This window comes from Neoarius graeffei, chromosome 12 (genome assembly GCF_027579695.1).
Source record: "Neoarius graeffei isolate fNeoGra1 chromosome 12, fNeoGra1.pri, whole genome shotgun sequence".
Classification (NCBI taxonomy): Eukaryota; Metazoa; Chordata; class Actinopteri; order Siluriformes; family Ariidae; genus Neoarius; species Neoarius graeffei.
This window is the reverse complement of record NC_083580.1, coordinates 37,297,621-37,315,040: the sequence shown is the minus strand read 5'-3', so window position 1 is coordinate 37,315,040 and position 17,420 is coordinate 37,297,621. Positions and strand designations below refer to the sequence as shown.

Sequence of the window (17,420 nt, the reverse complement as noted above, 5' to 3'; positions counted from 1 at the left end):
TCATCTGCTCATTAAAATGAGAACTCCATGTAAACATTCAACCATTTGTTCTTGAGATACTGTGCAAAGGAAAATCCGACAGACACACAGATGAACACATAGATGAAGCAATGACAAAAACTGTAGCTAGCCAAAAAATTTGGCCTTTACTTCTTGAAAATGTACATAATAATAATAAATTACATTTCTACTGCACCTTTCACAAACCCAAGGTCGCTTTACAGGAGGGACGGAGAAGAAAAAAAAGTCGAAGCAGTAAGAGAGGAAGAGAAATGCTCATTGAAAAGATACGGTAAGTAGAGAAAGAACAGCAAATCACAGAGATTAAGGAAGAGAATTCCAGAGTTTGGGAGCAACAGCACTGAAGGATATTACTGGTCAACATAACCTTCATTAAGCAGAGAGCAGAATGTGCAAGCGAAGATAAATATCAAGGATTTAACTCCCCCAAACAATTAGCAATTAGGACAGCCTGCCTGTTCCAGTTTCAAGCATGCCAAACATGTATTTCTATCAATGGGAGAAATGAGTATTGAACACATCACCTACAACCCCAATTCCAAAAAAGTTGGGACGCTGTGTAAACTGTAAATAAAAACAGAATGCGATAGTTTGCAAATCATGGAAACCCTATATTTCATTGAAAATGGTACAAAGACAACATATCAAATGTTGAAACTGATAAATTCTATTTTTTTTTAAATATATGCTCATTTTGAATTTGATGTCAGCAACACATTTCAAAAAAGTTGTGACAGGAGCATGTTTACCACTGTGCTGTATCACCTCTACTTTTAACACTCTGTAAACGTTTGGGAACTGAGGAGACCAATTGCGGTAGTTTTGAAAGAGAAATGTTGTCCCATTGTTGCCTGATATACAATTTCAGTTGCTCAACAGTTCAGTCTCCTTTGTCGCATTTTGAACTTCATAATGCGCAAAATGTTTTCAATGGGAGACAGGTCTGGACTGCAAGCAGGCCAGTTCAGCACCTGGACTCTTATGACAGAGCCATGCAGTTTTAATGTGTGCAGAAAGCAGTCTGTCATTGTCTTGCTGAAAGAAGGAAGGCTTCCCTGAAAAAGATTTTGTCTGGATGGCAGCATATGAGACATGTATATATCATTCAGCATTAATGATGCCTTCCCAGATGTACAAGCTACCCATTTCATGTGCACTAATGCACACCCATACCATTACAGATGCTGGCTTTTGAACTGTGCACTGATAAGCTGGATGGTCCCTCTCCTCTTTAGCCTGGAGGACATGGTGTCCATGATTTTTAAAAAGAATTTCTACTTTTGATTCGTCAGACCTCAGGACAATTTTCCACTTTACCTCAGTCCATTGTAAAACAGCTCAGGCCCAGAGAATGTGGCAGCATTTCTGGATATTTTTTATATATGGTTGTAACTAGCATTTGTGGATGCAGTAATGAACTGTTTTCACAGACGATGGCTTTCTGAAGTGTTCCTTACCCATGCAGTGATTTCCACTACAGACAGGTGTCTGCTTTTAATGCAGTGTCACCTGAGATTCAGAAGATCATAAGCCAATGACAGTTTTTAGCCTTGTCGCTTGCATACAAAGATTTCTCCAGATACTCTGAATGATATTATGTACCACAGATGCCCATGCAATCTTTCACAGAGTGGTGAACCCCTCCCCATCTTTACTTCTAATGGACTCAGCCTCTCTGGGATGCTCGTTTTATACCCAATCATGTTACTGACCTTTTGCCAATTAACCAAATTAGTTTTGTTTGTTTATTTATATTTTAGCATTAAACAACTTTTTCAGTCTTTGTTGCCCCTGTCCCAACTTTTTTGGAAAGTGCTGCTGACATCAAAATGAGCATATATTTGAAAAATAAATAAATAAACACCCCCTCCCCCCCCAAAAAAAAAAAACTAATAAAATTTCTTGGTTTCAACGTTCAATATATTGTATTTGCACTATTTTCAAGGAAATATAGGCTTTCCATGAGTTGCAAATCTTCACATTCCATTTTTCTTTGTGCTTTACACAATGTCCCAACTTTTTTGAAATTGGGGTTGTATTTTTCTATTAAACATATTTCCAATGCAGCTATTCACATGTTGAGCAGACATTGGTATGAGCACAAACTAAACAGAAAAATAAATTATATTCAAATTCATAAAGAAAATGTATGTGCAATAAAATGGAATGACACAGGGAAAAAAAAGTATTGAAACCGCCAAGTGAAATTTATTTAATACTTGGTGGAGAAGTCTTTGTTTGCAATGACAGCTTCAAGATGCTTCTTGCATAAAGAAACTAATCTCTTACCATGTTCAGGTGTGATTTTAGCTCGTTCTTGTACAGTCATAGGGCTCTCAAGTCTCACGCATTGAGCGTGAGACACGCATTTCAAGCAGTTCACACGCCACACCTTGTATCTCTCACGCACAGAAATTACGAAGACAACGCCCACCAAGGTGCACCGCTATTTTTTTAACTGTGAACGAAGAGCAGGCATCAAGTGGTTTCCCGCAGAGTTCAGAAATAGCTTGCCACACAACGATCAATAAATTGAGAAATGTAGCTACCCAACAGCCAATCAAAAAATATCATTGTTGTTGTCGCGGTGAACGCCCTTTTTGTCAGCCGATATGCAAGTGCGTTAATTACTCACCTGCGCACAATCAAGGAGAACAAAGCGACACGCTGACTTCCTGGTCGGGTGCGAGGACTGAACAGCAAAAAAATAGGCTGCTGCAGCGCGAATACAAACTCGATCACTTGCCGAGCATTTTCTGAAGCTGTGTAGAAGTTTTACCATTGTCAAGACCTGAACAGACAGCCGGTAAGCTCGCGTTTATTTTTATTTTGTTGTGAATGCAAGGAAATTGTTGTGCTAACGGGGCATTGAGATGCGGGGAAAATGTTTGTAGCGTCTAAAGGTTTAAATATTCACATGGTGTTTTGTGTAATTATTGGCTGTGTCAATCAGGGCTGTGTCTCGCTACTTGTGTTGCTTGACCTTAGTGCAGCATTTGATACCATTGATCATTCCATTCGTCTGGATAGACTAGAAAATGTTGTGGGAGTTAAGGGAACGGCCCTCTCCTGGCTCAGTTCTTATTTAACTGATCGTTACCAGCATGTTGATAAATGGTGATATTTCTAGACGTACTGAGGTGAAGTCTGGTGTTCCACAAGGTTCTGTCTTGGGTCCACTGCTTTTTTCTTTATACATGTTACCTCTGGGTGATATTATTCGTAAACATTGTATTAGTTTCCACTGTTATGCTGATGACACACAGTTGTATGTTTCTGCAAAACCTGATGAAAGACACCAGCTTAATAGAATTGAGGAATGTGTTAAGGACATTAGACACTGGATGCTTATTAATTTCCTTCTGCTTAACTCTGACAAGACTGAAGTACTGGTACTAGGACCACATACAGCTAGAAGTAAGTTTTCTGATTACACAGTGACTCTGGATGGCCTTTCTATTTCTTCACGTGCAGCAGTAAAAGACCTCGGAGTGATTATTGACCCCAGTCTTTCATTCGAAACTCACATTGATAACTACCCGGATAGCTTTCTTTCATCTCAGAAATACTGCTAAGAAATTTAATGTCACTACATGACGCGGAAAAACTAGTTCATGCTTTCGTTACCTCCAGGTTGGATTATTGTAATGCCTTACTGTCTGGATGTTCCAATAAGTGCATAAACACGCTCCAGTTAGTTCAAAATGCAGCAGCAAGAGTCCTTACTAGAACTAGAAAATATGACCACATCACACCTGTCTTATCCACACTGCATTGGCTCCCAATCAAATTTCGTATTGATTATAAAATACAACCCCGATTCCAAAAAAGTTGGGACAAAGTACAAATTGTAAATAAAAACGGAATGCAATGATGTGGAAGTTTCAAAATTTCATATTTTATTCAGAATAGAACATAGATGATATATCAAATGTTTAAACTGAGAAAATGTATCATTTAAAGAGAAAAATTAGGTGATTTTAAATTTCATGACAACACATATCAAAGTTGGGACAAGGCCATGTTTACCACTGTGAGACATCCCCTTTTCTCTTTACAACAGTCTGTAAACGTCTGGGGACTGAGGAGACAAGTTGCTCAAGTTTAGGGATAGGAATGTTAACCCATTCTTGTCTAATGTAGGATTCTAGTTGCTCAACTGTCTTAGGTCTTTTTTGTCGTATCTTCCGTTTTACAATGCGCCAAATGTCTTCTATGGGTGAAAGATCTGGACTGCAGGCTGGCCAGTTCAGTACCCGGACCCTTCTTCTACGCAGCCATGATGCTGTAATTGATGCAGTATGTGGTTTTGCATTGTCATGTTGGAAAATGCAAGGTCTTCCCTGAAAGAGACGTCGTCTGGATGGGAGCATATGTTGCTCTAGAACCTGGATACACCTTTCAGCATTGATGGTGTCTTTTTCCAGATGTGTAAGCTGCCCATGCCACACGCACTAATGCAACCCCATACCATCAGAGATGCAGGCTTCTGAACTGAGCACTGATAACTTGGGTCGTCCTTCTCCTCTTTAGTCCGAATGACACGGCGTCCCTGATTTCCATAAAGAACTTCAAATTTTGATTCGTCTGACCACAGAACAGTTTTCCACTTTGCCACAGTCCATTTTAAATGAGCCTTGGCCCAGAGAAGACGTCTGCGCTTCTGGATCATGTTTAGATATGGCTTCTTCTTTGAACTATAGAGTTTTAGCCGGCAACGACGGATGGCATGGTGAATTGTGTTCACAGAATGTTCTATGGAAATATTCCTGAGCCCATTTTGTGATTTCCAATACAGAAGCATGCCTGTATGTGATGCAGTGCCGTCTAAGGGCCCGAAGATCACGGGCACCCAGTATGGTTTTCCGGCCTTGACCCTTATGCACAGAGATTCTTCCAGATTCTCTGAATCTTTTGATGATATTATGCACTGCAGATGATATGTTCAAACTCTTTGCAATTTTACACTGTCGAACTCCTTTCTGATATTGCTCCACTATTTGTCGGCACAGAATTAGGGGGATTGGTGATCCTCTTCCCATCTTTACTTCTGAGAGCCGCTGCCACTCCAAGATGCTCTTTTTATACCCAGTCATGTTAATGACCTATTGCCAATTGACCTAATGAGTTGCAATTTGGTCCTCCAGCTGTTCCTTTTTTGGACCTTTAACTTTTCCAGCCTCTTATTGCCCCTGTCCCAACTTTGAGATGTGTTGCTGTCATGAAATTTCAAATGAGCCAATATTTGGCATGAAATTTCAAAATGTCTCACTTTCGACATCTGATATGTTGTCTATGTTCTATTGTGAATACAATATCAGTTTTTGAGATTTGTAAATTAACGCATTCCGTTTTTATTTACAATTTGTACTTTGTCCCAACTTTTTTGGAATCGGGGTTGTACTACTATTGACCTTTAAAAGCACTAAATGGTCTCGCACCACAGTACCTGAGTGAACTTCTGCTCCTCTATGACCCGCCACACCTACTTAGATCAAAAGGTACAGGCTATCTGCTGGTACCTCGTATAGTGAAGGCTACATCAGGGGGCAGAGCCTTTTCTTACAAAGCTCCACAGTTATGGAACAGCCTTCCAAGTAATGTTCGGGAATCAGACACAGTCTCAGCGTTTAAGTCTAGGCTGAAAACATCTGTTTAGTCAAGCCTTTTGTTAATGGTATTTATGAGGTAAAGGTGTAGATCTAGAGGGTCCTCAGACATAGTGTTTTGGTAAACTGGGATGTATGGATGCTGTCAGTCCCCACTCGCTTGCTCACTCGAGTTTGTTGACAGTGTAGTGGCTGGCTGCTTTATGTCCTGGGGCTCCCTCATGCCTGTGTAACCTTCTCGCTCTCCCCTTTTAGTTATGCTGTCATAGTTAGTTGCCGGAGTCCCTGCTTGTACTCAGTGCAATATGTATACTGTTCCTATTTATTCAGGTGACATTGGGCATACCTAACAACCTGTGTTTTCTCTCCTCTCTCTGCCCCCAAATCTGTCCCTCCGAGTTACATGGAGTCAACAGGAAATCTTTTGGTGGAGAGGGTGGAGACCTCGATTGGCTCTCGTAGCCTGCAGGGAATCGGCCGTCAGACATTGTCGCATGTCCCAGACCCGGTGAAATGTAACTGAATTGTCTTGGCCAGCCCTAAGGGTCCCATCTGCATCTGCCTGCACTCACTCTGATCTATAATTCCAACTGTCTCATTGCTGAGGAGTGTGCTCCCATCACCCAATCAAGCATCCAGCCAGAGCAGGTCATGATATTTTTTTAACCATATTAACATGCCATCGTTGTGTATTATGCCTGATGTCAGGACTCTCGTCTCTGTGAGCCTACCACACAGACTTAATACTTGTGTTATTTTTAGACATTGACACCTGTTGCCTACACTTATTCAGGTGACATTGGGCATACCTAACAACCTGTGTTTTCTCTAACTCCCCCCCCAAATCTGTCCCTCTGAGTTACATGTTGGTCCTGGGATCGAGATGCTGACCTCTTCTGCTCCTCGGACCTGCTTGATCCATCCTGGTGCCCTGTGTCTGGTTGGAGTCTCATCACATCGCTCCTGTGGAGGATGGCCCCATGAGGACAGTTGAAAGTCACACCTGGAGGACACTCTGGACTCTTACGGTAATGCTTTTATGGCTGAGGACTACAGTTGACTTGCTAACTTTAGGACTGCAGTTGTCATGAACAGTTTTGCACTCAAGTTTCCATCAATGAAGAGTTACATCATCAATGAAACTGTCTTCATGTTAAAACTGTTATTATAGTCATGCTGTCTGTTGTTGCCCAAATGAGGATGGGCTCTAGCCTAGTAAACTAGACCCACCCGCCTAGCGGCCAAAAATATTTTTGCCTAGCGAGTGGGTCTAGCCTCGCACCATATAAACAAAAACACCCTGGGCATCAAATCGTGCCCGCCAATCACAACGCAAGGTTTTTGTTTGGATTATTTGGGCGGGCTTTTGCAGGAGTGACGACAAAGCTGCACGACGCTGGAGAAAGCACAGCAGGAAAGATGGCTACGGCTAGTGAACAGCGCGCGTTTGACTCCGCTTTGGAATCAGTTTTAGAAGAATTAGACTTGGAGTTTTCATTGAAACATGAGCAGGAAGAGGCTCTCCGCTCATTCCTTTTCAAGAAGGATGTTTTCACTGTTTTGCCGACCGGCTATGGCAAAAGTCTGATCTACCAGCTGGCTCCGCTCATAGCCAAAAGGATGGGGCTAGTTTGTGCAGAACGAAGAATTAATAAACAGCTTTGAAACATTACTTTTTGATTGTTTCTTATTTTTCCGTTATTTTAAATTTAAGGGAAATTATTTCACCAAACACCACTAAATAAAAACTCTCAAAAACAGTTTAAGCAAACCCTTGAAAAACACTTGGAAAAAAAATGAGTGTATGTGGTACAGACTCCAAACTTGTGGTCATTATCTCCAAACTTCTTAATATCTAGAGCCTGTTTATTAATTAATACGCATTTTGAAAAATTATTTATTTCAAGGTCTCCCCCACTGCTTTCTGTCGTTCTGACTACATCACAGTCACTGTTGCGCTGATTGGTCAGAGCGTTGGCCTATACGCACAGACAGTTTGAAAGACGGCGGTTTGTTCCTCCCACCCCCTTCGGAAATGTCTACGGATCGAGGCCAGACTAAATATTCACATTTAGTCTGGCTTGCCAGGCTAGATGGGCTCCCTTTTGAGTCTGGTTCCTCTCGAGGTTTCTTCCTCATGTCATCTGAGGGAGTTTTTCCTTGCCACCATCACCACAGGCTTGCTCATTGGGGATAGATTAGGGATAAAATTAGCTCATGTTTTAAGTCATTCAAATTCTGTAAAGCTGCTTTGCGACAATGTTTATTGTTAAAAGCGCTATACAAATAAACTTGACTTGACTATGGACCCTTTTCACGTGACGTCACGACAAACGCGGCCGCCATTTTGGACATGTACTACCAGTAGTTTACCACAGCCAGCATTGAGGAACGGCAGCAAAGAAAGTGTTTATTTTCAGCAAGACTTCCATCATGCCACTATATTGTTGTGCACCTGGATGTAGTAACCATCAACAAACAAGGCAAGGGTTATCATTTTATCGGATCCTGACGGAGAAGATGGATAGCGGCCATTAACAGATTGGCAGCCCTCGGCATACCAACGCTTGTGTAGTGACCACTTTGTTGGAGGTAAGGCGAATAAAATTAGCCAGAAAAGGCATTACATTGCTGTTAACATTCTGTGGTGGCGAGTGTGTAACCAAATAGGTTAAAATAACCCATTGTAACCTCTTTGTTCTTCTGTAGTAGCTATTGTTGACTAGCTAATGTCAACAACATCATAGCTGGTATGTTACTGTAGCAATGTTTATGTTCAGTCATTTGGATGACTGTTAAAACCTTTCAGTCTCAAGTTTTTCCTTTACTGTATTTACTAGTTTACTGTAATTATGATCCGGCAGCTATTTACACCAGATCCAGTATAAATAGCTGCCGGAGCCAACGTCCGAGAATTAAGCAGCGCGCTCCGGCTTGCTCCCGGAGTGCTCCGGCCGAGGTTCCGGAGCTCGCTCCGGCTTGCTCGCCCTCAAATTAAGCGGCTTGCTCCAGAGCAAGCCGGAGCGCGCTGCTTAATTTGAGGGCAAGCAAGCCAGACCGCGCTGCTTAATTTGAGGGCGAGCAAGCTGGAGCGAGCTCCGGAACCTCGGCCGGAACACTCCGGGAGCAAGCCGGAGCGCGCTGCTTAATTTGAGGGCGAGCAAGCCAGAGCGCGCTGCTTAATTCTCGGATGTTGGCTCCAGCAGCTATTTACACTGGATCCGGTGTAAATAGCTGCCGGATCATAATTACAGTAAACTAGTAAATCCAGTAAAGCCGGAGCGCGCTCCGGAACCTCGGCTGGAGCAAGCCGGAGCGCGCTCCGGAACCTCGGACGGAGCACTCCTGGAGCAAGCCGGAGCGCGCTCCGGAACCTCAGACGTTGGCGTGTATGTGTATGGCGATGGGTTTTTAACGACATAGGTATATAGATCATGTGGGCCGAAGTCAGGTAAAGACGAGGGCTTCGTGTACTTCCGTACGTCAGTGAACAATCCTGGTGGAAGCAGGTAAACGTCGTTCTCTAAGCCTGCTAACCTCAATTTTTGCAAATACCTCTCCCTCTGCTCGCCCTGTAAATGCCCTACATCGCTGGATAGTGAAGGCGTTTTCTGCATCTCGCTCCTTTTTCTTTTATGTTTTTCGTTTGTCGCCTTCCTCGCATTCAAACTGAGTCGAGCCGAAGTCCACTACATGTCCAAAATGGTGGTCGCGTTTACGAAGGTCACGTGACTGAAAAGGGTCTATAGGTAGGAGAACTAAGTCGTGCAATCAGCTGGGTTTCTTACTGTGTTCAACACTTGTTTCCGGTGTCATTCCACTTTATTACACAACTTTTTATTGATTTGAAATATGAATTTCTTTTTCAGTTAAGTTTTACTGCATTAATACCACTGTCTGTTCAACATTCCACACGAAAAATGGCACTGGAAATATATTTAATAGAAAAATAGTTGACGTGTTGAGTACCTACCGCTTACTGAACTCTGTAAAAATCTGAAGAGCTCACAGGCTTGTCAGAGTGAAGCCATCTAGTCACAGTCTTACCACTTGCATCGTGGAGTAGAACGGTCATTTTGGCTACTGGAACCTACACAAAACTGGTCAAGTTATTTATGTAGTTAGTGAGGAAAAATTACAAGAAAAAATGCCTGCATGTGCAGCAGTGAACTGTACAAACCATCAAGTCAAAGATTGTGGACGGACAGTTCACCTGTGAGTATTGATAGTGTGTGATCATTTTTACACATATGCACAGAGTGCCATTTGCGTGGACCCCCTGTTGCATTTTATGATGGTTTGCAAGAGCAAAAGAAAAAAAATAATAAAATCTCTCATCGTCTTGTCTGTTTTTGTTGAAAATCTGACTGATATCTGGGATGAACACTAGGACTGTGTCAAATTTTCAATGGAAATGTCTCAGACTAGATCAAAGCCAAAGTCTAGACGTTTGATATTGAATGTGAACACTTAAGCTCAAAGGCTTAAATTTAAAAGGAAAAATGAACTGAGTAAATTAGCCTCAGTAGCCTAAATTAAAGAAGGACCATAGCCTTAAGCAGAAATGGAAGTGAGGGATGCAAATAAAAATTGCATCCCTCACTGTTATTGTTCTAGCTTGGTCAGTAGTTATTTCCATTTACCGAAGGCTAAGCACAATTGACAATGTAGATCATCTACACATGTCACACCCACTTGCACAAACTGACAAAATGGGCATTATTGTCTGTTTTATTTTAGTTTAAATTGAGTGCAAGTATACTGATAAGTACTCTTAAATCAGGGTTAGTCATATTTCCTGGTCAATGGCTTATTTCCCGGACGGCGTCCAATATATGATTTCCTGTACAAAGTGAGGCAGACGTTTATCATGTTTATATTTCACTGACAATTAACCGGGAAATAGGACATAAATTGGGAAATATGCCAACCCTGACTTAAACTCCCTTTCAAAATACATTTGGGGGATAATAAATTTTCTTGATATTTTGAATGTCAAATGCTTAATGGTCTCCATCTACAAAGGGATGGTGATAAGGTTCAAATAAATTGCATATAATGCAATAAATGGATGAGTTATTTTCTGATTTGGGGTATACATAAATGGTAGACAGGTAGTATAACTTGTATTTAGGTGCAAAATGGGGCATGGGGTAAAATAACCAGAAATATGAATTCTGGAGGAGTTTATATGCTCATCTGACAAATCACATTCACTTACAACTTTTTAATACAACATATACATGTAGCAAACCTTTATCATGTTTCTATGTACAGTGTCTTGCAAAAGTATTCATCCCCTTTTGTTGTTTGTCCTGTTTTGTTGCATTAGAACATGGAATTAAAATGGATTTTTGGAGGGTTAGCACCATTTGATTTACACAACATGCCTACCACTTTAAAGGTGCAAATTGTTGTTTTATTGTGACACATACAATAATTAAGATGAAAAAACAGAAATCTGGAGTGTGCATAGGTATTCACCCCCTTTCGTATGAAACCCCTAAATAAGAGCTGGTCCAACCAATTCATTTCATAAGTCACACAGTCAATTAAGAGCCACCTGTGTGCAAAGTGTCACATGATCCATCACATGACGTCTGCAGAAATTAACCTGTTCTGGAAGGGCCCTGACACCAAAGGTAACACTGAACGAGCTGCAAAGATCCACAATGGAGATGGGAGTATCTGTCCATAGGACCACTTTATGCCATACACTCCACAGAGCGGGGCTTTATGGAAGAGTGGCCAGAAAATAGTCATTGCTTAAGAAAACACGTTTGGAGTTTGCCCAACAGCATGTGGCAGACTCCCCAAACACATGAAAGAAGATTCTCTGTTCAAATGAGACTAAAATTTATCTTTTTGGCCATCATGAGAAATGCTATGTGTGGTGCAAACCCAACACCCCAAGAACACCATTCCTACAGTGAAGCATGGTGTGGGGTTATTTTTTATCTGCAGGGGCAGGAGAGCTGGTCAGAACTGAAGGAAAGATTGATAGCACTAAATACAGAGCAATTCTGGAGGAAACCCTGTTTGAGTCAGCCAGAAGGTTGAGACTGGGATGAAGGTTCATGTTCCAGCAAGACAATGGCCCGAAACATACTGTGAAAGCTACACTGGAGGGGTTTAAAGGGAAACATTTAAATGTCTTGGAATGGCCTAATCAAAGCCCAGACCTCAACCCAATTGAGAACCTGTGCCATAACTTGAAGATTGCTGTACACCAATGCAACCCATCTAACTTGAAGGAGTTGGAGCAATTTTGCTTTGAGGAATGGGCAAAAGTCCCAGTGGCTAGATGTGCTAAGCTAATAGAGACATACCGTACTCCAAGAGACTTGCAGCTGTAATTGCTGCAAAAGGTGGCTCTACAAAGTATTAACTTTGGGGGTGAATACCTATGCACCCTCCAGATTTCTGTTTTTCCATCTTATTGTTTGTGTCACAATAAAACAATTTTCACATTTAAAGTTGTATGCATGTTGTGTAAATCAAAATGGTGCTAACCCCCCAAAATCCATTTTAATTCCAGCTTGTAATGTAACAAAACAGGACAAACAGTTTTGCAAGACACTATGATGCTAAGGTCAATTCGAATTAATTGTAGTGTGACTACAGACCATAAGGTATAAAAATCAGATTGAAAATTTACTTAAAATGCCATGAAATTTAGAAATACATATTGGTCATCATGGACATGGTTCTCGAATGTGGCACTGGTAAGCATGTAGACAATCAGATTTTTTTTTCTTGTGGTGGAGGATGAATAGTATACATTCAAAGTCTTTTTGAAGGTATCAGTGCACACCAGCTGTGTAATGTACCGCATCTCTTAGCAGCAAAACTGAGCTGTGTCAGATTACTTGTCTAGTTCAATTGTGAAAATAGCTTATAAATGGACAACGTTTACTTGTAAACATGTCAGGTCTAGCCTAAATAGGCCATCTTATCATGCTCATGGAAAGTTTTTTTTTTATTTGACTGTCATTTATTGGTTATTAATAACAATATAACAGTGTTTAATACAATGCATCTGTTGCTGTATGTACAGCCCTGATTCCAAAAAAGTTGGGACAAAGTACAAATTGTAAATAAAAATGGAATGCAATGATGTGGAAGTTTCAAAATTCCATATTTTATTCAGAATAGAACATAGATGACATATCAAATGTTTAAACTGAGAAAATGTATCATTTAAAGAGAAAAATTAGGTGATTTTAAATTTCATGACAACAACACATCTCAAAAAAGTTGGGACAAGGCCATGTTTCCCACTGTGAGACATCCCCTTTTCTCTTTACAACAGTCTGTAAACGTCTGGGGACTGAGGAGACAAGTTGCTCAAGTTTAGGGATAGGAATGTTAACCCATTCTTGTCTAATGTAGGATTCTAGTTGCTCAACTGTCTTAGGTCTTTTTTGTCATATCTTCCGTTTTATGATGCGCCAAATGTTTTCTATGGGTGAAAGATCTGGACTGCAGGCTGGCCAGTTCAGTACCCGGACCCTTCTTCTACGCAGCCATGGTGCTGTAATTGATGCAGTATGTGGTTTGGCATTGTCATGTTGGAAAATGCAAGGTCTTCCCTGAAAGAGACATCGTCTGGATGGGAGCATATGTTGCTCTAGAACCTGGATATACCTTTCAGCATTGATGGTGTCTTTCCAGATGTGTAAGCTGCCCATGCCACACGCACTAATGCAACCCCATACCATCAGAGATGCAGGCTTCTGAACTGAGCGCTGATAACAACTCGGGTCGTCCTTCTCCTCTTCAGTCCGAATGACACGGCGTCCCTGATTTCCATAAAGAACTTCAAATTTTGATTCGTCTGACCACAGAACAGTTTTCCACTTTGCCACAGTCCATTTTAAATGAGCCTCGGCCCAGAGAAGACGTCTGCGCTTCTGGATCATGTTTAGATACGGCTTCTTCTTTGAACTATAGAGTTTTAGCTGGCAACGGCGGATGGCACGGTGAATTGTGTTCACAGATAATGTTCTCTGGAAATATTCCTAAGCCCATTTTGTGATTTCCAATACAGAAGCATGCCTGTATGTGATGCAGTGCCATCTAAGGATCACAATGTGGAGATTAGCCATATGTTGAAACTGATTCAAAATATGCTGGCATCAGGATGGCTTCTCACAAATCACAAAGGGGGGGGAATATCTTTGAACTTCATAAAATGAACTTCACAAGCTGCAAGAAGAAGGGCTGTGCCTCGACAACAAACTCAAAGCAGCACATGTACAGTGGGAGAAATGAAAAATGAAGGTAAATCTTGCCGCTCAGGCACTAAACAACAGTGTTGCTGATGCCATAGAATTTTGTGACCGTGAGTTACATCTCTGACAGTTCAAGGGATCTGAAGCTACAGTGGAATTCATTAGGTACCTTGACCACCTTTTGGATATAAAGAATTCCCACAATCCACTTGCATGAAAGTACAAGGCCCCAGTGAGAAAAGAGAATGAACGATTACGGAGGAAATTTCACCAAGACGCATACAGCTACCTTTCCAAATTGACTCATGGAGATGGACAGCCACTGTATGAATCAAGAAGGAAGAGTCCATTCATTGGATTTTGTGTAGGCATCCAGAGCCTGACAGCTCTGTATGATAGTCTAGTAGGATGTGAAGATCCAAAGCTAAGGTAGCTTCTAACTTCCAAGCTTAGCCAGGACCATCTCGAGCTGTTTTTTTTTTTTTTTGTGTGCAATCAGATCTGCAGGAGGCACCAACAGCAACCCAACAGCAAGACAGTTTCAGTCTATCGACAAGTGGCTGCTTATAAAGGCATGAAATATTAGTACAAGGAGGAAACTACATTGTGCAGGATAAGACAACAATCCTCCATGTGTCCAGTTCTAGACCACATCCAAGTGCAAACAACACAGAAGAGGAAGACATGCTTCTCATCAGAAGATAGGAGCTTGAAGACCACAATCCAGCTGCAGATGTTCATGACTACATGGATGTCTCCAACTTCATAGAGCTGTCTCCTGTGATTGATGAAGCCATCGGATACATCACAGGCGATGTAGTTCAGATGGCAAAATGACAAATTCTCTGCCCTGAATCCACCCATCCATCATCTGTAGCCGCTTATCCTGTTCTACAGGGTCGCAAGAAAGCTGGAGCCTATCCCAGCTGACTATGGGCGAGAGGCAGGGTACACCTTGGACAAGTCACCAGGTTATCGCAGGGCTGACACAGAGACAACCAACCATTCACACTCGAATTATTGATGTCAGACAGTGTGGATGCCGGTGGTGGCCCTTGAAGAAGAAAAATTGAGGGGGACTTGTCAAGCCATCAACTGATATAGTCAAGGTGTGCCAGGTGGCTGAGCGATGCATTCAAAGACTTCTCCGTTTTGTGGACAATGCTCTTCCTCAGTCAGTCAGCATTGCATCTGCTTTATCCACCACAGTGTTGCATGACATTGGATTCCAGCCAATATTCATGCAGTTTGCTGGCCACAGGTTGGACTGTCCACCTGACCACAACCTTGTCTTCTTTCTCATCGAGTGTATTGCTGCATACTATATCAAGATTCAGATGCACCATCTTGCCAAACGCTTCAATGAGATGATGATTGGACCCACACTCCGCAAGCAGTTAACAAAACTCAGCTTGCATAGGCATGAATGATTTCATTTTCCAATGTATACATAATTCATAATTCTGATAAAAGTTGCATTTATTTGTCACACTGTTTGCAAATTGTATTTCTCATTGCATTTGTTTACCACATTAAAAGGTTATCCCATTTGCTAAACACCATGTGGTGTGAAAAAGAAAGCATCAAAATTGAATCGTTTGTGTCTAAAATGACAGTGAATTATGTGACCAATAAATACTGTTAAGACATGTGAGAATGAAGTAAAAATGGCAAATAACATGAGAAAATAAGCCTGTTTCAGCAACTAACCTAAATAGAAAGGAAGTATTGTACAGCTTTTGTGTTGGGTGGGTGAATAATTGAAGAAATAAATAAATAGAAAGGAAGAAGAAATATATGAAAGCAAAAGATACACTGTATAAGAGAAAAATTGAAATCATTTCCATTAAAGTAATTATAGTCATAAAAGCCATTCAAAGAAAAATTCAGAGACTGAACTGGAAAAGGGAAAAAAAAAACAATAGTGAAGAGAAGCGCTATAAAGATATGTAAGGAATGTGGGTAAAGTTGAGAAAATAAGAGGTGGTAATGAAAGGAAAAAAGTCAGGCGATACTTTTCTTGGGGCAAATTTGATAGGATACAATGGTTTCACACATAAGCCAAATGCACATGATGTGAGTGGTATGATGGCGGCCAGATGGCTTCACTCGCCTCTACAGCGGGCAATAGGCTATGAGTGCTCCAATTTTTTTTTTTTTACATACCGGTAGAGCTCAGTGCTGCCACCCCCCCCCCCCCCCCCCCCCCCGTTTTTATGGGGGGGGGGGAGGAATCAAGGTGTTTTAAGACAGTTAATATTTCATCTAAAAAAAAAAAAAAGAATAGCCTTACCTTGATGACGATGTGGCCCTTGCATGTGCCACTGCGATCCAATTCACGATGCTCCTTTACCATAACAATCTCTCCTTCTTCCTCCACCTTGTGCATGTTTTTCTCTACATGACTGAGGATGCGCCAGTAGTCCTCCTGGGGGATGCACACCAACTGAGCCAAAACAATATGAGACAGCAGCTTGAACTTGGAGAAGAGCACGTCACTCTGCAAACAGCACTCATACACCAGAACAATTTTATAACTCTTCCAAAGATTAAAGAAAATATTCCTGGTCCACATATTTTGCCTTTTTTTTTTATCATGAATAAGCCTTTCATTTGCCACAATACAGTCATAATATATTTGCATAATTCAGTGGAGTGTTATTTGGTTTCTTTTTTGGGCCCTCCTGTACCCTACTGCACATGGTGTAAGTTTTTTTTCCACAGTAAACCAGAATGAACTACTTTTAATTGTGAAGATCACATTATACCATTTTCTAAAACTCCCTGTCATCCTCAAGCTCGGGTCCTCTACCAGAGGCCTGGGAGTTTGAGGGTTCTGCGCAGTATCTTCGATGTTCCTAGTACTGCGCTCTTCTGGACTGAGGCTTCAGATGTTGTTCCTGGGATTTGCTGGAGCCACTCTCCCAGTTTGGGGGTTACTGCCCCAAGTGCCCCCACTACCACGGGGACCACGCAACCCTTGACCTTACACATCCGTTCCAGCTGCTCTTTCAACCCTTGATACTTCTCAAGTTTCTCATGTTCCTTCTTCCTGATGTTGGCGTCAGCTGGGATCGCCACATCTATCACCACCACCCTCTTCTGCTCTTTGTCCACCACCACTATGTCCGGTTGGTTAGCCAGGATCTGTTTGTCAGTCTGGAAGCTGGAGTCCCACAGAACCTTGGCCCTGTTGTTCTCAGCCACCTTCTGTGGTATGGCCCATTGGGACTTGGGTACTTCTATTCCATACTGGTTGCAGATGTTCCTGTATACTATCCCAGCCAGTTGGTTGTGCCTCTCCATGTACGCTGATCCAGCTAGCATCTTACACCCTGCTACTATGTACTGGACTGTTTCAGGGGCTTCTTTGCACAGTCTGCATCTTGGGTCTGATCTACTCTGGTAGATCCTGGCCTCTATGGCTCTTGTGCTTATGGCCTGTTCTTGTGCTGCCATGATTAGTGCCTCTGTGCTGTCTGTCAGTCCTGCATTATCCAGCCACTGGTAGGATTTCTTGATATCAGCCACTTCCTCTATCTGACGGTGGCACATG

The 17,420-nt window shown here is 41.8% G+C and overlaps 1 protein-coding gene across 19 annotated transcripts in view; it reads right to left on the bottom strand.

Moving 5' to 3' along the window:
• The window catches only part of rapgef6 (Rap guanine nucleotide exchange factor (GEF) 6), a 721,150-nt gene that overhangs the window by 356,591 nt on the left and 347,139 nt on the right, over positions 1-17,420 (bottom strand). For all 19 annotated transcript variants that reach the window (XR_009655729.1, XM_060935824.1, XM_060935835.1 and 16 more), the window contains one exon: positions 16,158-16,310. Coding sequence is in view for 18 of the 19 variants with exons in the window: in XM_060935824.1 (XP_060791807.1) it covers positions 16,158-16,310 (153 nt within the window). In the remaining variant the exon portion in view is untranslated. The remainder of the gene's footprint in view (positions 1-16,157; positions 16,311-17,420) is intronic.